Source organism: Lissotriton helveticus, chromosome 11 (genome assembly GCF_964261635.1).
Source record: "Lissotriton helveticus chromosome 11, aLisHel1.1, whole genome shotgun sequence".
Lineage (NCBI taxonomy): Eukaryota > Metazoa > Chordata > Amphibia > Caudata > Salamandridae > Lissotriton > Lissotriton helveticus.
The window spans coordinates 1059386303-1059413303 of NC_136072.1; the positions used below are offsets into that span (position 1 = coordinate 1059386303).

The 27001-nt window shown below is 48.4% G+C and overlaps 1 protein-coding gene across 1 annotated transcript in view; it reads left to right on the plus strand.

Annotated features, from left to right (window-relative positions):
* The first annotated feature begins 6472 nt into the window (after positions 1 to 6472).
* Positions 6473 to 27001, plus strand: part of HIP1R (huntingtin interacting protein 1 related) — a 482407-nt gene continuing 461878 nt past the window's right edge. Inside the window, exon 1 of the mRNA XM_078667577.1 lies at positions 6473 to 6784. Within this exon, the coding sequence (XP_078523703.1) occupies positions 6686 to 6784 (99 nt within the window). The 5' untranslated portion in view covers positions 6473 to 6685. The remainder of the gene's footprint in view (positions 6785 to 27001) is intronic.

A 27001-nucleotide genomic window follows, 5' to 3' on the forward strand; every position in this document is an offset into this window, starting at 1 on the left:
GCATGTCAATTCCAAAATCACATGTACCTACCTCATACGCCTTGAGACATCGCACCACACATAACTTGGGATTATGTGGAAAACTTGGGTAAGACACCGATGTAATATTACACTTGGTGCGCCTAGTAATCGTAAAGTCGACCCCCTGTGGGGAGAATCACCGACCAGCCAAGTCTAAGGCCCTGATGTCAGAAACCTGTTTGCAAGATACCAAACATAGGAGCATAGCCAGTTTGGCTGACAGCTGCTTTCGAGACAAATAGTTATTTGCTGGCCAAGACTCTAAAAACCGAAGGACTACCGACACATCCCACAGAAAAGTGTACTTGGGGCATGGTGGCCAGACCATCCTAATGCCTCTCAGCAACTTACAAACCAAGGGGTGTTCCCCCACCGGTTTGCCCGCAATCGGAGTATGCCCTGCTGAAATCGCGGACCGAAAATTGTTAACCGTCCGATATGCGAAACCCGAGGAAGCCAAGGAAGCGAGAAAGTTCAGGACCATGGAGACATCGACTGTAACGGGATCGGCGTCCCGTCAAACACACCGGCTACGCCACCTGTGCCATGCTGAGGAGTACCGCCTGTGGGTATTATCGGACCAAGCCTGCAGGATGAATGCAGAAGACTCTGCTGAAAGCCCCGGGACGTGCCACCTATCCTGGAAATTCGCCATGCCACCAGAGGCAATTGTCCCGCGCCCACTAGGGGATACGGAGCCTTGTGAGGGTCCAGCAACAGATTCCATTTCTGAGGGAGGAGGACTGGCACGACACAGGAGATCCCCAGCACCATCGGGAACCATGGTTGCTGCCTCCTAGCTTGAGCTAGGACCCTGGCAATCATTACAAAGGGCGGAAACGCATAAGAAAGGGCCCGGGGCCACGTCTGAAGAAACGCATCCGATGCCAGAGCCTCCGGGTCTGGTCGCCAACTGTAAAATTCTGGAAGCTGTTTGTTCAGATGTGACGCAAAGAGATCCATCTGACAAGGACCCCATAAAAGATTCAGCATTCGGAACAGGCGAGGGTGTAACCGCCAGTTACTGTAACCCGGCAGATAGCGGGATTGCCAGTCCGCCACTTCGTTCCGGCGGCCCGGGAGATATTCGGCCACTACCGACAGTCTGTGTGCAAGGCAATAGTGCCCAAAATCCTTGGCAATTTCGGCCAGAATGCGCGATCTCGTGCCTCCCAGCTTGTTCACGTATCGAACCGCCGATACGTTGTCCATCCGCAGAAGGATACAGCAGTCCGTCTTCTGTGGAGAGAAACTGCGGATGGCAAACGAGCCCGCTAGCAACTCTAAGCAGTTGATATGGAGGGCGAGCTCCTCCAGAGACCAACGGCCCCCCGTCGAGATCGGACCGCAGTGGGCTCCCCAGCCCCAGCGGCTGGCATCCGATTTGACCACTACTTCCGGTTTTCAGCTGAAAATGGCTCTCCCATTCCACGACTCCATGTGATCTAACCACCACAACATTTCCAACCTCGCATCCTCTGAGAGAGGGATCTGTTCGGCATAGCTGATGCCTTTGCGGAGATGCTGTATCTTCAAACGCTGGAGTGCGCGATAATGGAGACCCAGGAAGATCGCCTGAATCGAAGATGCCAATAGCCCCACCAGGCGGGCTACGGACCTCATGGACACAATCTGCCTGTTCAAAATCGAGTTCAACTCTCTCTTGACTGCCCTGATCTTGTAAGCGGGCAGGAGAAGCTGGCACTTGCGGGAGTCCACTTGAAACCCCAGAAATTCTATGGACTGCGTGGGAATCAAGACTGATTTCTGGGAGTTGATCAGGAAACTGAGGCCCTGAAGGAGCCGTATGGCCCACTCGAGATGAGTAAGCGCCAGCTGCGGGGACTGCGCCATGAGGATGATGTTGTTGAGGTAGACGTTAGGGCGCACCCATCGAGCGCGCAGAGACTCCACTACGGGGCGAAGGAGTTTCGTGAAGCACCACGGTGCTGACGAATGTCCGAAGAGAAGGACGGTGTACTCGTAGTAAACACCGTGCCAGAGGAATTGCAGGAAACGCCGGTGCGGGGCGTAGATGGGAATGGCCAAATACGCGTCTTTCAGGGCCAACCGGACCATCCAATCCCCCTCCTGCAGAAGGTCTCGCAACAGATGGACACCCTCCATCTTGAAATGGCGGTAAACAATCCAGCCATTGAACTCCTTGAGGTTCAGGACCAACCTGGAACCTCCCCCTTTCTTCTCGGCGAGGAAGACATTGCTGAGGAACCCCTGGGGATGACACTGAGTAACCATGATTGCTCCCTTCATCAAGAGGGCCTGGATTTCGGCGGAGATAAAACTCTGATTTTGTTGGGAAAAACTTAGGGGGTAAGGGCGTAGAGTCTGGGAGGGAGTGTCGTACATTTCCAATTTGTACCCTTGCACCGTCTCCAACACCCAAGGGTCCTGGGAGAGGGTGCGCCACTGGGGAAGGAATAACTGAATCCGCCCCCCCAAGACCACCTCGGAATATGCAATAACTCTCACCTGTAGATCCGGTGTCTTGATGATTTCATTGATTCCCTCTGAACCGTCCCCTGCGGAAGCGGTTCCTCGCTCGCCTGGAGGGGTAAAAATGCGGGTTGCCGGAGTTGTCGTGGTATACACTTTGGTGGTGCTGCTGGCCACGTGGGGCGCCTTGATTGCCTCGGCGGCCGAACGATCGCCCTCGACCTCGTCCGGCCCTGGTGAAAACCGTCTTGAAAGCCTTGCAGAGGGACTCCTAGGCCTTATCCAGGCCGCTAAAGGTGGCCAGGAACCTAGTGAGTTCCTTCAGGAACGGCTGGCCGAAGAGTAGGCCTTGGGCCACGGGACCCGCCTCCGACGAGGAGAGCTCGGCCAGTTTTGGGTACAGTTTGAGGAGAATAGACCTCCTCCTCTCGCTGGACCTGGCACAATTGGCGTTGCCTAAGATGCAGACTGCCCGTTGCGCCCATCCAATGAGGGCGTCTGGATTGATGGAGGTGCCCGACTCCTTGGCGCGGAACCCTAACTCGAGAATCTTCGTTAAGGGGCCGGAGAGATCCAACATTTTATCTTGGCATGACCGCCAAGCCCGGTCAATGCCTTTTTTCGGGTCCTTCGCGTACTTTTTCAAGTATGTGAACATGGTCGGATCCACCTCAGGAGTTTCGGCCACCTTGGCCGCTAGGTCAGGTCTGGGACATTCTGAGCAGAGCCGGGCTCAGACGTCTTTGTCGAAAGGACGACGCAAGTAGGACTGTACGTAATCCGCCACCTCCTGTGGCGGGAGCCACGCCGTGGAGTTGGGATGGACAATGTCCGTCGGGTCAAAGGTCAACACCTTGGGCTGCGCGGGCTCAGTATTGTGTTCCTTCCTGAGCTTCTTCGCTGGCTGTGGTGTCACTTCGTCCTCCGAATCCGTGTCTGTATGGGAAGTGGAAGAGGTGTCGCCCTGAGTGCCCTGAGCCGAATCAGATTTGTCCGCCTGAGCCACGTACGCCTGGTCATTGGCCAAAGCCTTGGAAAGGTGTGCAAAATCCCTTGCATGCGGGTTGGCCGCTGTGGTATCTTCAGCCTTGGGAGCCCGGCCGCTGCAGGGAGCCACCCCTGCTGAATGGCATATTTATTCAAGTGCCGCTTGAGGGGCGCAATCGCCCTAACCAGGGCAGAATTGACTGAACGCAGTACACCAGCATCCAACTCCTCTACGAGGTCGTGTTCCAGTGAGCCAGATGGCTCCTCCTCATAATATTCCTCCTCATAGGTGTAATCTTCCATAATGGAGAGTTGTATAAAAATGTGTGCTTGCACAGGACTTGAGGAGTAGGGGGAGAGGTATAACCCCAGGCAGGCTAGGCTATACAGCCCACAAATCAGATAAAACGTGGAGGGAGGACCTGCCTACGATCAGCACCTCTCTAGGCAGTGCCTATGCAAATTATCCAGCCCGCAGCACCTCACAGCGTTGGGCGTCAGCGGGGCAATTTTGAACTGAAACTAGGCTCCGGCAATAATTATCAGCAAAGCGCGTCAGTTTCCCGCTCCAATTTGCACTTGAATCGCGGTGAAACTGACGAGCGCTTGAAATGGCTGCCGCGCATGCGCAGACGCGGCCGGCCGAGAGCCAACAAAAGAGGACTGCGCGATTCACTGCGCGTCTCTCGCCCCAGAACACTCCCGCTCCACTTCAGCAGACACGGGCACCGGAGCGCCCGGTCGGGGAGGCTGACGCGCTCCCTGTCATTGTGCGCCGCTGAACACGGAACCGGGGCCACAAACAAGCGGGCTCGGCGCTGCGAGTACCGCGTCAGGTACGGGGCAGCGATGAGCCCGTTTGAGCGCGAGAAAAAAGGCAGCGAGAATCGCTCTAATCACAAGCACAATAGCACATTAATAACAACACTGAACAAGCGCAAATACAGCACAGTGCCCCCAACACATAAATTACAAGCGTAAAACCCGTAACAAGGGGAAGGCACTTAACTGGCTGCGGAGCAGCAAAGAAAGAGGACGTGTGTGCCTCAGTGGAGAGTTATATAGGCACAGTCTCTATGGTTGAGCATGACAGTGTGGTCATGGGATTTGTAGTTTATATGGTTTACTGAATAAAAAAGACTGTTTTTTTTTGGTTGCTATAATAAAGCAAGGAAATGAGAAAGCATAATCGGAGCCTTCGGTCCTGACATAGAATTGTGGATACAAACTGCTGATTAGAAACCAATGCCAGAGTTGTGGTGGTGTAATGAAACAGGCCATTAGTTATGTGGCCTACACAAGTAATGGGGCCATATTTGCCCTCCACTGGGAACCAAACACCCCATTGTAGTGCTTGACTCTCTCAGGGTAGCGCAGCAGAGCAGTCAAAAGCCTGCTCAAGTAAGGTGATGTGGGCTAGTAATCCAAAACACAAAACCAAAGAAAACTATCCAAGGTGGGAAACTAGAGCCTTCGGGCCTCAAGAGTGGGCCAGCCTCCAAGTCAACTGTGAACACTACCCCAAAACACTAGAACTGGGTTGTTTCACAGTCTCTAGTTGTTTCTTTCTGTCTGTCTAATCACTCTTTGATAGACAAGAGATGTTGACGGGATGTCCTCACACACCTGCCTGGTGTCATGTTTCATCACTGGAGAACCCCATGCTTCCCCAAATCCTGGTTTGATAAAGAGTGGGGCTACACCCTGAGATCAGGGAGGCACTTTTTAAGCGAAGGGTCCAAAAACAAGTTAAAAAACAATGTGGTTACCCGGTATGAATGTTACTTAGCTGGGTACCACTCTGTGTTAAAAACTGGACATGGAGTATAGAGGAACTAGTACCCCAACTCCAATAAAGTGTCAACAAGTTTCTACCAAGGTGGCTTCTAAGAGTCCACGGCATTCATCAGGACATGCACAGGATCCTATTCAAGTATGCACCACTTGCATACACTTTTAGATCTGGAAAATTACTTGCAACTGCCGTTGCTGTCAGGTCCTCTGGTCATCTGTCAGGAGATAGTATAACATGTATTTCACAGAAGTAAAAATAGACAGATAGATTGTGACTTGATGTCCAACATACATAATAAAACCACATGCGGTGTGATAGTGTCACTGCATTTGTGTATCACACTCCCCTAAAATATCCGTGCAGTGTCACGCAGTGGAAGGTTTTAACATATTCTTACCCAAGTTCAACTAAACCCCCTGGAGGAAGGCCTCGTAAAACCCTGTAGTCACACTGTAAGTCAAAGTAAGGAATAAAAATTGGAGTCAATAGTAAAATTCTAAGCCCCCAGTATAAATATATTGCAAGGTATCATACATGCCAATAGACCCGACTCAGGTGGGAGACTCACGATTTTGTAAGACAAAAATCGCTTTTTTTTGCTGTCTTCCGCTTGAGATTGCTTCTGTTGTTGGCATGTATGAAGTATGGAAAACTGCATGTATTTGAACTTGCTGCAGGCAATGTTTGTTTTGTTATCAGGGAAATAAACAGTAAACCTGCCCAGCGGACCATAAAATGCCCACAAACAGACAAAAAAAAGCCCCATAGACTAACCTGTCAGACCTGCCCAGCCATCAGGCACTGCCCGATTGCTTTATAGGCCAGTCCGAGCTTGGGCACATCCATATTTTGGTGCCCCCCTTCTCCGAACAGGTGCGAAAACATCTGATGCAAACTATGTTTGCGCTGGTTGTTGTGTGTGTCTTTTCAACGGAGAATAACCTGTGCTGTGCACAAGACACTTATTATAGCGTTTTTACAAGTACCAAACTTCCCCAATTTGCAAACATTGGCCACGTTTTTAGATTTCTAATTGACTGGTCCACTTTCCATTTGGTGCCCGGGCCTATTTTCTGTCCCAATCCTACCCTGGCTGTGCCAGGGGCCCCATCAGTACTTAACACGGCTGTGGAAACGACCCCGGAAACTGGAGGGAGGACACGTGCAAGTTTGGTCCCAGGTTGTTTGGCCGAGCTCCAGCGGGCCGGACCGAGTGTGAGTGCGCAGGCGGCCGGTAGGTGGCAGCCCTCCCGGTGCTGAGCAGGCAGGGCAGGCAGTACATGGGCAGGGCTCCGCTCCTTCCCGTCGTGCTCGCAGGCGGTGCGGCTCTGTAGAGCTCGGACGGAGCAGCGCAGCGGCGAGAGGCGGAGAGCCAGGGCCGGGGGCTGCGGGCAGAGCCAGCGGGGCGGGAGCCCTCCGCTCGGCACCATGAACATGAACACCATCAAGAACGTGCCCTCCCGCATGATGAGCCGGCGGGCGGGACTCGGGCTGGAGACCGACAGGGAGACCTTCGACAAGAACCAGGTGAGCGCCGCGGGAGGGGAAGGGGCGCCGGGTGCACCGGGTGGAACACGGGGGGCCCCGGAGCAGGCAGAGAATGGACCGGTCCTGCCCCAGCCAGGAGGGACCAGGTGCCTGTGGCTGGGAGATACCAGTGGAACGGAGGGGTGCTCCGTGGGGCCAGGGGGTGAGTGTGGGGAGGCAGACGATACCAAGAGAGAAGGGGTGACCTTGGACCAGGACAGGAGGCGCTGGGGCTGTAGGGTCGACCTGGATCCGGCATATGCAACCGGAGAAGTGGTGATCTGGTTCCAGGATAGAGCAAGTGAGCTGAAGGTACCCACCATGCCCCTCCCCCTTTTCTCCCCTAGAAAGCAGCAAAGCAGGGGGTAATCAGTGACCAGGAGGTACATGGCGAATAAATGGCAAGGGATTTCTGGGGCCAGATTAATATTCCTGGGGATGCGTGGGATGTATGTAAATACTGCAGTGAGTGCTCGAGGGGCAGGTACGTATTGGTGGAAATACCTGGCGTAACGCGTATGTACCTACCACACGTGATGCCTGGGGGTATGAACAGACTCTGCTGTCCAATGAATGCAGTTAGACAATACTTGGGTGGGGGTAGGTGCATACAGTTTGGTATATCATGGGGGTGGGTGCATCCTGGTGGGGATACCTGGGGGCAGGTGCATCCTGGTAGGGATACCTGGGGACAGGTGCATCCTGGTAAGGATACCTGGGGGCAGGTGCATCCTGGAAGGGATACCTGGGGGCAGGTGCATCCTGGAAGGGATACCTGGGGGCAGGTGCATCCTGGTAGGGATACCTGGGGGCAGGTGCTTCCTACTAGGGATACCTGGGGGCAGGTGCTTCCTACTAGGGATACCTGGGGGCAGGTGCATCCTGGTGGGGATACCTGGGGAGAAGGTGCATTCTGGTGGGGATACCTGGGGGCAGGTGCATCCTGGTAGGGATACCTGGGGGCAGGTGCATCCTGGTAGGGATACCTGGGGGCAGGTGCATCCTGGTAGGGATACCTGGGGGCAGGTGCATCCTGGTAGGGATACCTGGGGGCAGGTGCTTCCTGCTAGGGATACCTGGGGGCAGGTGCATCCTGGTGGGGATACCTCGGGCAGGTGCATCTTGGTGGGGATACCTGGGGGGAAGGTACATCCTGGTGGGGATACCGGGGGGGAAGGTACATCCTCGTGGGGATACCGGGGGGAAGGTGCATCCTGGGGGGGGATACCTGGGGGCAGGTGCATCCTGGGGGGGGGATACCTGAGGGCAGATGCATCCTGGGGGGGGATACCTGGGGGCAGGTGCATCCTGGGGGGGGGATACCTGGGGGCAGGTGCATCCTGGGGGGGGATACCTGGGGGCAGGTGCATCCTGGGGGGCGGATACCTGGGGGCAGGTGCATCCTGGGGGGCGGATACCTGGGGGCAGGTGCATCCTGGTGGCGGTACCTCGGGGCAGGTACATCCTGGTGGGGATACCTGGGGGCAGGTGCATCCTGGTGGGGATACCTGGGGGCAGGTGCATCCTGGTGGGGATACCTGGGGGCAGGTGCATCCTGGTGGGGATACCTGGGGGCAGGTGCATCCTGGTGGGGATACCTGGGGGCAGGTGCATCCTGGTGGGGATACCTGGGGGCAGGTGCATCCCGGTGGGGATACCTGGGGGCAGGTGCATCCCGGTGGGGATACCTGGGGGCAGGTGCATCCCGGTGGGGATACCTGGGGGCAGGTGCATCCTGGTGGGGATACCTGGGGGCAGGTGCACTCTGGTGGGGATACCTGGGGGCAGGTGCACTCTGACGGGGATACCTGGGGGCAGGTGCTCTCTGACGGGGATACCTGGGGGCAGGTGCTCTCTGACGGGATACGTGGGGACAGGTGTATGCTGACGGGGATACGTGGGGACAGGTGTATGCTGATGGGGATACCTGGGGGCAGGTGCACTCTGATGGGGATACCTGGGGGCAGGTGCTCTCTGATGGGGATACCTGGGTGGAGAGTTACTTTGAGGCTACCTGGGGTGCGGGGGGCAGGTGTACTCTGATGAGGATACCTGGTGGACAGATGTACTCTGACGGTGATACGTGGGGCCAGGTGTACTCTGATGGGGATACACCGGGCAGGTGTATTCTGATGGGGATACCTGGGGGCAGGTGCAGTCTGGGAATACCTGGGTGGAGTGTTACACTCTGATGGGGATACCTGGGGCAGGTGCACTCTGACGGGCATACCTGGGGGGCAGGTGCACTCCGTAAATGCCTGGGTGGAGAGTTACACTCTGATGGGGGGATACCTGAGGGCAGGTGCACTCTGATAAGGATATACTGGGGGTAGGTATGCTCTGAAGGGGATACCAGTAAGGTGGGGGGGGGGGGTGAGGGGGCAGGTACTCTGATGCAGATACCTGGGGGCAAGTACACTCCGATGGGGCTACTAAGGGTAGGCTCACTCTGATGGGGCTACTGAGGGCAGATTCATACTGATGGGAATACCAGGGGGCAGGTACACTCTCGTGGGAACACCGAGGGGTAGGTACGCCCTGATGGGGAGACCTGGGGGCAGATACATTCTATTGTCAATACATGAGGAACAGGTAGAGATAACTTGGGAATACCTGCGATATTTACTTATTGCTAGCATATCGCAGTGTGGCTCATATGTAGGGTACATTCTGTTGGGGATAGATTCCGGTGCAGGTATGTACTACCATTTAGTCACTGAGGGGCAGGTACATGCTCATGTGCTTTTAGGAATTTAGGTATAGACAACTATGCATACCTTGGGGCATGTATAGGCTATAGCTGTACTGCAGGTCAGAAGGAGCAGCTATAGTTGGATGGGGATAACTGGGGCCAGATACAGTCTGATAGGGATACTTTAGAGCAGTACTTCCCAAACTTTCAAGACCCATCACCCAGTTTTTAAAACAACAAACATTTGCGACACACCTAGCTTGAAAGGACATGAGCAGGACAATCTTCGAATGTAACTAAAGCATCGTGTGGGAGCGCTTTGTCATTTATAGGCAGCACATTTTCCATTAAAATGGGCACTACATTTGCACAATATATTGTGCACAAATGATATGTCCATCACCACCCCCTTTTGTACCGCTTTTGGCCGCCATAAGTGTGGCAGGGTATGCTCAGACGTGAGTCCCTTGCTCACTTTGCCACTGGATTCAAGCAAGCCGGGCTGAAGACGGCTGGAATGCCAGAAACCAGTCTTCGGAAGCTTGATTCCGGTCCAGGGAAGACATGGCTTGGCAGTTCGGGCTGGACTGTTCCCATGAGGCACAGGGTCAGACTGATTTGCATATAGCCATGTCTGAACTGGGGTGGCAGAGTGGGCTAAAGAACGGTGATGGATTAAACCCAGATCTTTTGACTGGGTGTGAGTGTTTGATTGATTCAGATGCTCCGTCCATCACCACCCCCTTTTGTACCGCAAATGATGATATGTGGCAAATGGTTTTCAGTGAATATGTGTCATCTGTACATCACCAGCTAAAGTGTCTTGATTTGATCCAATTGAAATCTTTGTTTCCATCGCACTTCAGAATTACAAAAAAAACCCATCACTTTTGCTTTCCTTACTGCTGAATGTGTACAGCTCATTTATATGAATTTGCATTTTGTTGTGTGGTACTAAAAAATGACATTCTACAGCCTTTACTTTCACACTTCCTGTTACCCAGTAGGACTGTCACATAATTCACCTTCTTTTCTTTCACTGACTGCAAAGTGAGAAGTTTGTAAACACCAATCTCCTGGTTAAAAAACATAAGTAACAAATTGTCAGGAGACGTAGTTTGACATTCGACCTCTGTCTCTGAAGCACAGCAAATGTGACCAGATAAATGCAGCTGACAAGGGCATGCTGTTAAGCTGTGAAGATGCAGAATCTATAGGTGATGTATACACGGTGAACAGGGGCATGCTGCAGGGGATGCATACCAGCTAGGCATGCACTTGCTGGAGTGGATGCATACCCAGTCGACCGGTACATGCTGCAGGGGATGTATACCGGTGGACAGGCACATATTATTCTAAAGTATACCTAGTCGTCAAGCACATGCTGCATGAGTTGTAACCCTGGTGGGCATGGAGAAGTTCTAGGAGATGCATTGCTGGTAGACAGGCTCGTATTGCTGTGATACATTCCTAGTGGAAGACCACATGCGGCTAAGGTTGATACCTAGTGTTCAGGGACATGCAGTAGGGGATGCATACCTGTTGATAAGGAAGATGCAGTGGGAGAGGCATATCTAGCATGAGGAGTTGGCCTAATGGCTAGGGCGGTCGACCTCCAATCTGGGGAACTGGATTAGAGTCTCGGCAACGACGCTGAACATCCTGTGATTGCGGTCAAATCACTTTATCTCCCCGTGCCTAACCCCCCCCAAAAAAATGTGTCTTCCTGTAAAGCAACTGGTGCCATGTAAAGCGCTCTGATACCTGATACCTTCGGGTCCAAGTTCGCACTATAATAAAACTCTATAAAATAAAAAAAATACCTGTTTGGAAGGCAGATGTGGTATTGGATGCATACCTGGTGGGAAGACAGAAGCGGCTGGGTTCATACCTAGTGTTCAGGCAAATGCAGGGATGCATACCTGGTGGGAAGGCAGATGCGGTAGGAGATGCATACCCGATGGGAAGGCAGATGCGGTAGGGGATGCATACCCGATGGGAAGGCAGATGCGGTAGGGGATGCATACCCGATGGGAAGGCAGATGCGGTAGGAGATGCATACCCAATGGGAAGGCAGATGCGGTAGGGGATGGATACCTAGTGGGAAGGCAGATGCGGTAGGGGATGGATACCTAGTGGGAGGGCAGATGCGGTAGGGGATGGATACCCGAAGGGAAGGCAGATGCGGTATAGGATACATACCTGGTGGGAAGGCAGATGCGGTAGGGGATGCATACCCGATGGGAAGGCAGATGCGGTAGGGGATGCATACCCGATGGGAAGGCAGATGCGGTAGGGGATGCATACCCGATGGAAAGGCAGATGCGGTAGGGGATGCATACCCGATGGGAAGGCAGATGCGGTAAGGGATGGATACCTGGTGGCAGGGCAGATGCGGTAGGGGAGCATACCCGATGGGAAGGCAGATGCGGTAGGGGATGCATACCTGGTGGGAAGGCAGATGCGGAATGGGAGGCATACCTGGTGGGAAGGCAGATGCGGTAGGGGATGCATACCTGGTGGGAAAGCAGATGCGGTAGGGGATGCATACCCGATGGGAAGGCAGATTCGGTAGGGGATGCATACCCGATGGGAAGGCAGATGCGGTAGGGGATGCATACCCGACGGGAAGGCAGATGCGGTAGGGGATGCATACCTGGTGGGAAGGCAGATGCGGTATGGGAGGCATACCTGGTGGGAAGGCAGATGCGGTAGGGGATGCATACCTGGTGGGAAAGCAGATGCGGTAGGGGATGGATACCCGATGGGAAGGCAGATTCGGTAGGGGATGCATACCCGATGGGAAGGCAGATGCGGTAGGGGATGCATACCCGATGGGAAGGCAGATGCGGTAGGGGATGCATACCCGATGGGAAGGCAGATGCGGTAGGGGATGCATACCCGATGGGAAGGCAGATGCGGTAGGGGATGCATACCCGATGGGAAGGCAGATGCGGTAGGGGATGCATACCCGATGGGAAGGCAGATGCGGTAGGGGATGCATACCTGGTGGGAAGGCAGATGCGGTAGGGGATGCATACCCGATGGGAAGGCAGATGCGGTAGGGGATGGATACCTAGTGGGAAGGCAGATGCGGTAGGGGATGCATACCCGATGGGAAGGCGGATGCGGCAAGGGATGCATACCTGGTGGGAAGGCAGATGTGGTATGGGATGCATACCTGGTGGGAAGGCAGATGCGGTAGGGGATGCATACCCAATGGGAAGGCAGATGCGGTAGGGGATGGATACCTAGTGGGAAGGCAGATGCGGTAGGGGATGGATACCTAGTGGGAAGGCAGATGCGGTAGGGGATGGATACCCGATGGGAAGGCAGATGCGGTATAGGATACATACCTGGTGGGAAGGCAGATGCGGTAGGGGATGCATACCTGGTGGGAAGGCAGATGCGGTAGGGGATGCATACCCGATGGGAAGGCAGATGCGGTAGGGGATGCATACCCGATGGGAAGGCAGATGCGGTAGGGGATGCATACCCGATGGGAAGGCAGATGCGGTAGGGGATGCATACCCGATGGGAAGGCAGATGCGGTAGGGGATGCATACCCGATGGGAAGGCAGATGCGGTAGGGGATGGATACCTGGTGGCAGGGCAGATGCGGTAGGGGATGCATACCCGATGGGAAGGCAGATGCGGTAGGGGATGCATACCTGGTGGGAAGGCAGATGCGGTATGGGAGGCATACCTGGTGGGAAGGCAGATGCGGTATGGGAGGCATACCTGGTGGGAAGGCAGATGCGGTAGGGGATGCATACCTTGTGGGAAAGCAGATGCGGTAGGGGATGCATACCCGATGGGAAGGCAAATTCGGTAGGGGATGCATACCTGATGGGAAGGCAGATGCGGTAGGGGATGCATACCCGATGGGAAGGCAGATGCGGTAGGGGATGCATACCTGGTGGGAAGGCAGATGCGGTATGGGAGGCATACCTGGTGTGAAGGCAGATGCGGTATGGGAGGCATACCTGGTGTGAAGGCAGATGCGGTATGGGAGGCATACCTGGTGGGAAGGCAGATGCGGTATGGGAGGCATACCTGGTGGGAAGGCAGATGCGGTAGGGGATGCATACCTGGTGGGAAAGAAGATGCGGTAGGGGATGCATACCCGATGGGAAGGCAGATTCGGTAGGGGATGCATACCCGATGGGAAGGCAGATGCGGTAGGGGATGCATACCCGATGGGAAGGCAGATGCGGTAGGGGATGCATACCCGATGGGAAGGCAGATGCGGTAGGGGATGCATACCTGGTGGGAAGGCAGATGCGGTATGGGATGCATACTTGGTGGGAAGGCAGATGCGGTAGGGGATGCATACCCGATGGGAAGTCAGATGCGGTAGGGGATGGATACCTAGTGGGAAGGCAGATGCGGTAGGGGATGCATACCCGATGGGAAGGCGGATGCGGCAAGGGATGCATACCTGGTGGGAAGGCAGATGTGGTATGGGATGCATACCTGGTGGGAAGGCAGATGTGGTATGGGATGCATACCTGGTGGGAAGGCAGATGCGGTAGGGGATGCATACCCGATGGGAAGGCAGATGCGGTAGGGAATGCATACCTTGCGGAGATGCAAACTTTGTAGACTAGGAAATGCAGCGGGAATGCATACGTCAATAACCGTTTCATGCCAAGGGGTTTAGTAACCTGGGTCACCGCCGCCTGCTGCAGGGGGGCTTCGACCTGGTGGTGCACAAGTGCTTGCTGCAGCGGTGCTGTGGATGCAGCTGATACTGAGCCCATCTTGACTGTGAGGATGTGATGGGCCGGGCTCTGATAGCACGAGGTGCGAGTCCTTCCCGGAACCCCTCTAGGCTCATTGATTGGCCTGAATGCTGATGTAATGTAAATAAAGTCACAGAAGAAGGATGGGCTATGAGGCGGTGGCTGCACAGGGACAGGCTCGCTTCCTCAGAGACCTGCTGGGGTCTGACTGTGGTGGCCTGCACCGGGCCTGTGGTGTGAGGGGGAGAAGTTCTGTGAGGTGATTCCAGGCTCTGGTTTGATGGTTTCAAGTGAATACTGGTCCTCTTGAGCTCGAAGATATTGGGTATTTTCAGATTTGTACAGATCGAATATTCCGCGCTCAGAAATGTGCATTTGAAGTAAGTTTACACATTTTCCCGTATGGCATAGATTTGTTTTAGGCAGGTAATTAGTTGACAGAAAAAAATAACTATTGAAAGACCTGAAATGTATCTAAAAACATAATCTCCAGTTACACACACACCTCCCCCCCCCCCTTCTTACTTAGTAAATCCAGTTACAGATGTATTGGCGAAACACATATACAAACAAACTCGTTTCAGAAATCCTGCCTTTGTCATATATCTTTTTCTTTTTAAATTATTGTTTTTCCCCAATTTCGTTCTCCAAGTTTATACCTTTTGCAGGTTTTTCTCTACACACACTGGTGTTGTGTAGAAGAACACCATTGTTTTCTGTGATCTGTACTTTATACAGAACCATTGTTTAAAACGTTGTCCCTGCACTTATCTAGCTTTTTAATTGCTTGACTAAATGTTATTTTCAACAAAACACTTTGAAGTGTGCCCAAGTTGTTCTTCATGAATGCAGAAAATGGAACCCACAAACCTTGTCAGTTCTCGCATTTCACGCAGTCAGTGGGGTCATGTGTTTCGTTGGATTAAGTTGCCTCCATGCAGAAGCTTGTCTAATTTCATCATCATCTGTGGCGCTTCCGCCTCGATGGACATGGCAGGAAAGCACTGTGCTGTGCCAAGTTCAGCGTGCCAGCCAGACCGAAGGCCTAAGAAAACAGGCGAGGCGGCTCAGCCGCCCAGGTCTGTCCCCAAGATCTTCTTTCCCCTCTCATTTCAGTAGACAGGAGGTTAAAGTCTTTACCTTCTTGTTGCTGCTTACAGCTATTCGATTAAATCAGAATTTTGATGTTTAGAGTAAGTATTACTTTAGCTTATGTTAATGTAATTTTTTTTTAATTATTAGAATACAATTGCAAACAGCATCAGGTCTTGTAATGCAGCATTAACATTACGGATGAATGCATATGTAAAATTACTGTTCCCCCTTCAATTTTCAAAAGGAGATTAGTTGCTTGTTTGAATATCGTGCAACCTAAGTTTTTTTTTTTTTATGTAAAAAACGTGTAACGACTTATTGTCATGGTCCTAGTTTCTGGTGTTACTTCCCCTAATAATATTTTGGAACAGTTTGTGTGATGTCACTTCCTCTCACACCTGTGATTTTTGGAGTAATAGTGCTACTGTGCTTGGAGGTTCGGAGAATAAGTGCAGAGCTCTTGTGAAGAAGCCATGACTACACTTGGTGCATGATTTTACCCTCTGTGCATTTCAAACCTATTAATGAATGCATTCTGCATCTTGACTTTAATATATATTTGTTGTGACTCATATTGGCGTGTCTTCAGCAATTCTGAATTGACCGCAAAATAACCTGCTGCAATCCAACTAAATTAAACGATCTCGCAAATCAACGAGGCAATTTATTTCAGAAGAGCAGGTGTAGAATCGCGTTCTCCTTTGATAAATTACTAAAAACGTATGTTTAAATTGTGCAAATGGCCTCAATATCAGTGTTTGGAAGAATTTGTAAATCATACTGAGGATGTAGTTATTGGAATATTTGCAGTTTTAACTCTGTGTTTTGCAGAATATAAATTATTTTTTAAGATTCGGTATTGCACAGGAGATAGTTATTATTGGTGAAGGTATTTCCTTATTTTTGATGGCCTTTACTTATTGTAGTATTGTTTGTAGTCAAGTCATATTAAATTATTTTCAGATGGTTTATTTATTACAATGTAATGATAAGATTCATAAAAAATGTGGAGATGGTAATGTTCATTTTTTTTAAAGTGCCACCTCATTTTGTGAGTTATCTACTTGCAGTAGCTCATATATTTGGCAGATACAGGCAATGACTCCGTGACTACTTGGGCAGTATCACGGCTTTGGTTGAGTGGGGAAGCTTGTGTTTGAACCGTGATCTCCTGAGTCGACAAATATTAACTTGGCGACAAAGCTTGATCTCCTCTTCTGATTCCAAATAGATCATTTTTCTTCCAGACTTGAGTACAGCATAGTCCCTGGAAGACTTGGGCTGTTGCCTGCTTTTTGGTTTTTGTTCGCACAGCGGATAATTGCATCAGTTTAAAAAGAAGACCAGTAATGCTGTGCATTTGGCTGAGTGTTTTAAATGCCTGTGCTTGTTAAACCAACTAGTTTGAGGACAAACTACAAACGGCATCACCAATGCGAGTGCATCCAGGTGTCCATCGCTGGTGTGAGTTCAGCACTCACATTGGTGGTTGTTGCATTGGTGGGCACGTGCTGTGGTTGCCATGGGAAGGTGGATTACCGTGGTTTTTGAGCGACGGTGTAGTATCTATTTAGACCTATTGAAAGTATGTCCCGCTCCCCGATTGTAATTCTCTAAGTAGGTAGACTGTGTTGTGTCACCTTAATTCACTGTCTGCAGAAAACCGGTTTTGAGTTGTTGACACAAAATAAACTTGTCTGCAGGGTTTTGGAAAGATTACTGTTCTTGAATTTCATTCTCCGTGTGTGTGATGTCTCAGTATTTCAGCTCGGAATCCACTGTTCCAGGTGTCGTTCACCAATTGTGGTGGTGCCAAGTAGTATGATCGTCTAAATTGTTGGTGTTGGACATTTTTTTTCAAACCTGCTCAGATTGTGGCTGTTTAAGGAGGGCATGGAGTTAAAGACCACTCCAGAGCTCCTCATTTACTGATGGATGTGGCTGGAACTACAAGGTAAGGAACAAGCAGAGATGGCTGGCTGGCCTCTGTTTAGGATATCCGAGTACTAATTTAGAATTTGTTGGCTGACAGCCTGGTTTGCATTTAGAAGAGGCTATATGTGTTCTTCATAAGATCTTTGGATTGGAGCAGGACATTTGGTGATGCCGTTTATAGTTTCCCTAAAACTAGCTGTGAGAGGGGCCTAGATAGTTGTGGGACACTGACAATCCTTGGACTACCTCTGATGGTGGCCACATTTGATCATTTGTTGGCTTACTGTTACTACTTCCTGTACCTTTCATGATCACTAAATTGTAAAGCACTCGGATACCCCCAGGGGTCATGTTGGCACTCTATAAAACTTTTGAAATAAATACAAATAAGATACTTTAGGACTAGCTTACTGTTTGGAATTCTGTAAGAGAGAAGAATTGCATCTATATTGAATCTGGCTCTTTTGTGGTCACCTGGGCGGCTGTCACCCAGCAGTACGTTTTACAAATGCGGTGCAATCTTGCCGACTGGTCCCACAGAGTTAGAGTGGTGTGGCAAGACTCGTGGTACTCCAGCACGCTCTTACTCAACTCAGTTGTAGTCAATGTGTATGGTAACCCAAGTTGTTGGCACCCATTTTGTACCGTTATCGATCTCAGTGGTACCTGATTTATCTTCCTCAAAGTGTATGCGCTGAGTCTCTCTTAAAGTGCCTCGCAGATGGTAAAGAGTAATCTTCAGCGGTGTCTTGCTGTCCTTGCATTGGACACCATGACAACAGTCCTTTTGCGTCTTTTAAGAGGCTGGGCTAATTTGCACTCTCATTTCTAACACGTTATGAATGTTGTTGTTGTTGTAAAACCTGTTTGTATTCACGGACAAGTTTTTTTTAATCACGGAGGCATGACATGCCAGTGCAGATTCTTTCTGCTGCTGCGTAGAGGTGGAACTGGATTCCTGCTATTAGGCAAGTTTGCCTCCACACATCTCTGTAAACAAAAGACACACCCTCAGAAATGTCATTAAAAAGACATCCACGGAAGGGGCGGTTGCGTCCACATTCCAAAATGGTACCATGACTTTGCTTATTTTTTTTGTATAATAACACATTTTGTGATTAGTCAACAAGGGGTTAGGTTTTCATGCAATAGTAGTATGATTTAGGAAAGGGTTTTACCTAGCCAGGGTCTATGTGTTGATACAAAAGGGCGTGAAGCAAAAATGCATACAAAATACAGGAACAAAAAAAAGTGGAAAAGGGGTGCAGAAATCATTAATAAAAAAATAAAGGCAAATGCTGCTCAGACCCCATGGGATTTAGATAGGTGTTTGGTTAAGGTAGGTAAAATAAAAACAGTAGGTAAAATAAAAACAGTGGACCAGTTAGGTATGTCATATAACCACACACCCCACCCCTCCATTTGTCCTTGTGGTCACCCATTAAGGCAGTGGAGGATAGAGGGGCATGGAGTTTGTCTTTCTAATGACCTGGGCAGAGGTGACGGGTGTAGGCATACATATATGTTCCCGGTAGAGGAGTGTGGGTGACTGTTTATGCGCAACAGAATTTAGATATGGCTGAGTGTATCTTTCAGCTGATGTAAGCAGGTCCGTGACTTAAGGCAGGAATTGGCAGAAGGGGTGTAGTTTAGTTTTGCTCACAAGTGGGCATTGTTGGTCAGTTGACAGAGGGAAGTGGGGGTTCCTGTGTGTGTAGTAATTGAATATATTTTCACTTTTATGTGACACAGTAGCCTAATCCCATTTTAGGATCTACAGTACTAAGAAACAGATTTTTATTTGCGTCTAAGGCCTAATTTTGTGGATTTTTCATTATGGACAACCTATATTTACTTCAATGCTAAGATTTGGGAAATGCCATTCTACAGGACGAGTTCACCTTGTCATTAGCACTGAAGTGGTTTTAATTTGCATATTGATTGGTGTTCTGATTTTCAGTTAATCAATACATTTGTGTCAGATTTGCTGTGGGTTGTTACACCAATTTGATATGGAGTGTCATAATTAGACTTGGAATTGGATTTCCAGGATAGCAAAAATCTCTCTTTTAAGGTCCTCATTTCTTTCCGTATCACACTGCTACAGAAAATAGTATATGACCGTGTTAAAGAGTGGAAATTGCAGTATTTTCAATTTAGCATGGATAAACATGCATCAAGGCAGAGTTAAATGCATGTTTCTGTAGAGAAAATATCGGGCGTAATAACGGAAGAGACATCACTTCCGTGGCGGGATAACTGTCACTTTTTTGCATGGTGGCAGAAGGCATCCCATTGTACTACTGAGGCAGCAGAAAGTCCTCCCAGTAAAGTATCCGTGTTTTTGATATCTCGATCCCAGTTTTATCAGAAGTGATTGTGTTCTGGTATTAGGAAATAAGGAAATAACTGTCCGAGAGACTGTTTTCAAGTTTGCTAAGTTTTGATTCTCATGGGATATGTACTCATCCATTAAGCTGCGTTGTTTGTTCATCTAGGACCTATTTGGTCTGTGCTGGTTGTTTGCTGATGATGAGGCCAGGCAATATCTAGTGAACGTACCAACGTTATTAATATGTATTTCCCTTATTGTGGTGATGAATAGTTGGGGAGCTTGAAAGTCCTGTCATTTTTAACATTTATAAATTGCATTGCTTCCAATTACATTACCTGCTGTCTTGTGTACAGTGGTAACTCCTTCCTCAAAAGTCAAGCAACCCCTAATCAAAATGATGCATGCTACCATCAGAATGTAAAAGGAAGAATTCACACATGCGCCTCAGTTTGCAAGACAAAAATGATGCAACTCAGGGGCTCCATCTTAACTGGGACAAGTATTTTCTATACCAAGTATAGTTGCGTTGTAGTAAAAAGTATGTCATTCATGGGGCTCCCACGCATGTGCCCTTCTTCCCCCTGCTCTCAAGGTGAGGTAAAGTAAGAAAGGGGAGTACCATTACACTTCGGCGGGTGACTTCCCTATTTGGTTATTAAAACCACTGATTAAGCACAATTTTCCATACAACACGTTTACCCTTTTGAAAGTAAAATCATGCAAAAAATCAAAAAGCACGTCTAAGTCTATGATACCAAAAAAACACGTGCTGTGTTGCAGTTATTACAGATAGTCCTGTCCAAATGCAAGTGTTGTTCTGTCAAACGTGGTGACGTCTTTGAGAGATTTAAAAAAAAATTAAATTGCCTCTGCTTCAATAAGAGTCAATGGGGGAAATACATTCTCCCGATTATTTTTATTTTAAGTCTCCCACTTACCTCTTCTAAAATGTTGCCATGCATGACAGAGAAGTGAAGCAGACCACATCTTGACGTAATCCACATTGTCTTGTTTGAGAAGGCAGCAAGAAATACCAGTCTGGCATGTAAATGTTAATGACACGTTTCAGCGCTTTACAGTAAAGGGAGTTGGCCCGGTTAGCATGTACATCAAGGGCGGCAATTATCCTACAACAATAGGCTAGAAGACAAGGCAGGTAAATCTCACTTATTGGTTGCCCAGAAGAATGCCAATGGATGTTTAGGTTACTGGCTTGTAGCTGGTTAAAATGTAAAGACGACCATTTTTATTTTATTATGCCGTTTATATTGGGTCAGAATACTCCTGTGTATTACCTTTGGTGTTTCCAATCTCTCCATCTGGTTGCTACTGCCAGTAAACAGCCCTATCTTCTGTGTGCCTTTTTAGGACAGAGCTGTCCAAGGTAGATTTGGGGGTCGGATCCTTTGACACCCACAAACCTTCAATGAACCTAAACAGAACTCATTTACACAGTCAGCAATTATCCTGAAAATCTGGCATGGATCCTACTGTCCTGGAATCCTCACGCAATTTGTAAAATTGTCTTTTTTTTGTCTGTTGATGCCTGAGTAATCCAAGGTTGTATTCAATTTTTGAATACTTAAACTTCATCTGTCCCTGCGTGCTCCCTCTCCCAGGTTTTTTATTTCTTAAGACACAGAGACCCTCTTGTGGGCTTCACTTCTCTAATGCTTCACATAGCTAGTGATGTCTCTAAGGTTCATTTAGCACATTGACAACATATGTTCCTGAGCTATGTACCTTTTCTGATGCTTCCTGCAAATTGATGGAGAGAAGAGAACCTTGTCAGCACCCGCTTCAGTGTTTCAAATGCTGCGGGGCAGAGAGTGTCCACACATCGAGCTATCACCCTGATTGCAAGTGAGGCATTGAAATCTGATATATATAGTAGCTATCCTCGGAGTTTTGTAGTCTATACACACCCTCACAATATTTCCCCAGGTAAATTTAGGTAGGTCCACTTACTATAGAAAATAGGCAGATAATGCGGATAGATGCCCAATTTTGTGGTAAGCACCAAATTCCACTTTATGCCCAATTTTCAGAGCAAAAACTCAGAATAGCAGGTATTTACTACATAAGCTGCATACCTCACATGGAACCGTCACTGTCTGCCACAATGCTCCCCTTTAATGAGAGAGTTATATTTTGTGTTTGGACGTGTTCTTTGTGTTATGTCTTTCGGTTTGTAAGCCCTAGCTATGTATATAAAGGAACAAAAAAAGGGGATGTCCCTTGCCTGTTCTTGTTCCATCGTATAGAATCCAATTTTTGTAAATTCCTGAAAGCAATTTTTCCTTAAGTTAATTGTATTATTCAGTCAGTCAAGGCCTTCCTCTAAAGCATCCCTACTAATTTGCCAATAGCCAGACTGTCAAAATGATGTGGATCATCCTGGCAAAATATATCTGAAGCCCAGCAAATCGCGTTGCTAAAAATAAATGACACTTAAAATCTAAGCTTGATGCACTGTTTTCCTAAAAGTTCCTATTCCTAGAAAAATTTTAACCTGCTTGATAAATGATTAACCAGAAATATTTATGAAAAATCAGGTAAACGGAGATTAGCAAAAAAGAAGCACAACATCACTGTTAACCTTTGGTGATTTGATGGTACCCAGTTGTAGAGTTTGTGGTCTAGGGTTCTGCGCTGTGTATGGGTATTTTAGGGTGCGGTGTTGTAGCGCGTTATTCGTGGCCCTCACTAGGATTGCCAGGAATCATCTGGGCATACATGTCTAGGTAAATGAGGTCCTAAAAACACTGTCCGATACAGAGGTCGTTCATGCCGGCTCCTTGGGTTCCTGCTTGTGAAAATTGCTGATTTGGTGCTTTGTTGAGCACCTCTAATAGACTTTAGAGCCTCACTTCACCAAAAAATTAGGGTGTTCTTCCATTCCTTAATTACCCTCCCCCCACTTCCTCCCCCAACCTTCCCCTGCCCCACCACCACTTGCATTACCGGAATAACTTCAAAGTCGTGGGGAGACCGCCCATCTCCTGTGAGACTGTAAACTGGGATTAAGCTGTCCTCCACTTTGTGAACGCTTTAACCTATTCATGCATCCGTGCATATGTCTCCCAAATAAACCACTGTGGGCCGGCGACAGAGCGACCCGTTGCGTGATGTGTTTGGCGCAGCCCGAAAAATGTAAACACATTAATTCTTACCATTTTCTTCATTTATTTACTATTTATTCTAATTTTGGGGGCGCAGATGCTTTTTCTAACACTCTACAGATGCACTATGTGCCATCATTTTAGCAAATAGTTTGGGTAGCAGTGTGTTCACTTGGAAGCAGTGGTCCGAACAATCCGGAATTTTTGTCAATACTGAGTGATTCAGGAATCTGGCACACTTGTATTCCTCTGATGTTCTTTTTTTACATTTATGGGTGCTTTGCTGCAGAACTATTGAACAGTTTTGTTTCTTCTCATTTACTTTGTTTGCTTATTGATTGTTGTCCGTTCATATACAGTACTTGGTGTTGTGCTGTATGGATGTAGGTCCTAATGGAGTAGGGATTTGTTTTTTTCTGTGCTGGGATTGGATGAATCTGTCAGACTGAATCTACCTGTAGGCTTTCTTCCTATAGTGGGTGTCCACTGTAAGAAAAGCAAAACATAGATCAAATTAAACTTCAGTAACTCTAATAAGAAGGAAGGAGTTGGGAGCTCTACGTATAATGTGGTATTAGAATACCTGGCATCGGGATAACATGAATAAGATCTTTGGATGGTTACAGAGATCTTGCCAACCCTTGGCAGGCGGTACAGTGAGATAAAATAGTGGACGGTGGAGGTGTTAATATCTTGGTCGAAAAAAAGCATTCTAGCAATAGTGTAAAAAATGTAGCGCACACTACAGTTTGAAATTTCCAAGACTTCTCCTGAGCCTATATACAATTTCCAAACTTTTTAAATTGATGAGTTCCCTTTAAACTGGTGAAGCCAATTGCCACACATCCATATACCACAAGATTGAAAAAGACAGTGTCTGAACATTGTGTGGTTCACACTGGATGCATTTCATATACTGTTGGATCTGCTTGTTAAAGCCATTTTGGACCCGTTAAGTTAATGTATGCAAATATTTACAAAGTATTCCACTGGTTTATTAAACAGCTACTGTATGAAGTGTTCATAAAATGATCCAAATGCTGGAACAAACTAGTCTAATATACACTTGTGCATTGGAGTAGGCCTCAATAACTTGAGCACAGGTTACATTTTTGGCATATGTTGAAACTGGAGGGGTGTGTGCGCCTTTGTACAGCGTAGGCAGAGAGTACCGTCATCTCCCTTGCTTTACACATCACTTGGAATTAATCGCGGTATAAATCGTGCAGATTAGCCGTGACTTCTGTGAGATCAGTTCATTCCAAACCCCCTGATCCCTCAAAAACAAAGAAGGCAAGAGTGGAAGAGAAAACGCTGAGTTTTGCACTTTTCAGTTATGATCTTGGTTGCTGGAATTTTCTAACCAGCTGTACCTGAGGGAATGTGATTGAGGTAAGTGTTAGTTGTGTTTTTCCCACTCAAATCGGGGGTGTATTATACTAATTTCCCAACGAAGTGTGATTCACCAACGCTTTTCACAACGCAGTAACACGTGCACAATATCTGCGTTGACCGCTTGTGTGGGTGTAAACAGAACGTCATTGCTCACAGCTGAAGTTGCATGCTAGCTGTGGGCGGGACCATGACGGTAGACATATTGGAAGTATTCCGGGTCAGAAGATGGAGTGACGCATGAGCCCCCCCCCCCCCAATTCGGATCATTTTGGTAAGATGCTTCCTCCTATGCATTTTTTGCCCGGTGCTAGAGTTTAGAAATTATGTGAAAACCGGCAAAATCTATCATTGTACCTCTGAATTAATAGTGGGGTAAACCAGACTCTTAGCGCTAGAATGCGAAGAAAAAAAATCTAACCCTTGATATTCTCCTACATGGACTAGGGGAAACTCAAGAGCGCTGTGAGCGGTTGAAGACAAGAACTTTGATAGTGACGAGGCGACCACACTGTATGGACTCGCAAGGCTATGCACTAAAATGAGAACATTCTGAGCTCCCAGTAATAGCAATATGAACTGGACATCATAGATGATGGACACAGGTACAAAACAGACAACATAGCATCTTATAAGAGCATCTGCAGAAATACACATATTTGTGATCAAATAAAGGAAAGGTAGTTGCAGCATCATTGCAGAAAAAAAGAACCCAAATAAACAACTGATAGGCTACTTGGAGGTGAAGAGGTCAACGCTTGAGAACCGGTGTCCTCCCAGTGCAGGGGGCAGGCAGGAATCACAATGTGAAAGTAGGAAGTCTGTGTGTGCAACTTCTTACCTTTCGCAGCGCTTGGGTAAGAAAGTGTCCCCTTAGCCCGCTCAGGTGGAACTACCAGCTACAGAACTAATTCATGGGATCCCTTGCGGAGCCTTAAAGAACAGCTTCAAATTGACAGGCTTAGGGGCGTAATTTCACATGCATCCCTCCTCTTTGAATTACTTTAGTCAATGATGGATTGCAGACTTTGTTTAGACGACTGCACCCAACCCATAATCCTTTCCTAATCCATGCCTGGAACGATTCCCGAGCTTAACCACTGCAGATGCGTTGGGAAGTGAACTCTGTAGGACACTGAAGAGAAAGGAGCACACCTAAAAAGGCAACAGCAACAAGTAGTTGGGCAGCAATGAATAGGAATACAGCTTTTTAGGTCTCGCTGAGCGATGCAGCGCATTCGCTGATCAGCCTTGGAGAGACTTGTTGTCTGTTTGGTGGGCGAAGGGGGACAGGACATGTGCGTGCCCCGGACAGGACATGTGCACGCGCATGGCGTCTCCTCTCCTCTAGCGATGTTAGCTTTCACACGCACCCACCGCGCACTTGATTTAGCTTTCATTTTCACTGTGCGCTGCAACTATACAAGGCAGACTGATACATTTCAGAGCTCAAGCATATCAACTATTTTTTTTGTAGATTCACGCGCTTGATTTAGCTTTCAGTTTAACTGCTCGCTGCAACTTTACAAGGCAGACACATACATTTCAGAGCTTAAGCATATCAAGATCTTTTTTCTGTAGACATGCTTTCTTTGCTTGTTTGCTGATTGCCTCCGAGTGGCTGTGTCCACAAGACACTGACTGGGAGCTCTGTTTGGAAATGATAAGAAGGCTGCTGATAAAGGCACCCTCTTACCTTCAGACGCAGATTGACGCCCACGGGCAGCTATGGAGAGGCTGTTCGGGCACCAGGCGCCCAACACCCCCGAGTCACAGGCCTCAAGACTGGACGCTAGCACGTGCAGACAGATTCTAGCACCTTGAGGCAAATGCACGGAGCTTCACATACTCGGCGCTAGAAGTGGTTAGGTGTGGGTCGAGTCTTCAGCTGGGACTTGTTAAATCATTGCAGTGCTAAGTGTTTGCGGAGGGTCGGGTGGCAAAGACAAGAGGCGACGATTCACGACTATGGTGCTGGTGACACCTGAACCTTTCGGTACAGTTCAAGCTGTTCAAGAACGTATTGACTGAATTTAAATATAGGAACAGAAAATACGTGTTAGGCAACAGAGAAGAAAATGGCAAACACCTCATTCTGTAGTGTAGCTCCTATTTTCCCAATAGGCTCTGCGCATTGGAATAGTACCTACAGCAGTAAAGGCCTAGACCAGACGTTAACTAGGTCTACTACTGTCGATACTAGACTTAATTTTTGGGTTTGCCAGCTAAGCTCAGAGTTCGCTAGAAACTTTCTCGAATGTTCAAGGAAGGAATTACCTCCCCTGATTAGACAAGAAGGGATTTAGTTTCTGACAACCATAGAACATGACAACTTTGCTCTCCCCTAATCAAGAGTCAATCTCCAGAGTCGTGTGAGCACAAGGCAATTATTTTACTCAGTCAGTACGTGCATTCTTAGTCTCATCAGAATGTAGAGAAAAGGAAGAGACGGGCGTGTTCAATAAAAAGGTGTTATTTATTGATCAGTCTCTTTTCTCATACATGAGAAATGGATCGATATTATTGCAATACTTATAGTTAAGTAAAGTGCATACATTAAAAGCAATAGTATAAAATAATACTGTAAAAACATTGATATGGTTTCTGAGCCATATGATGTTTTAAAATGATTAAAATATATTTACATACACATATACATTTGACTAAACGTACTCAACTGGTGTTTCTAAATACGCCTACCCCGTGTACCTGACCTAAGTCTAATGCGTGGGCGGGAATAGAAAGTTACAGTTTAAGTTAAGTTTGTTTTTGCCAAGTGAATAACTAAAGAATTCTCTAGGAGGGGTTATTCAGTTCTGTACCTGGAAGTTAGGATGAATGAGGAATGGTATCTCTTTCTCTGCTCTCGATATTCCAGGCTGCCTGCGAGGGCTGCCCAGA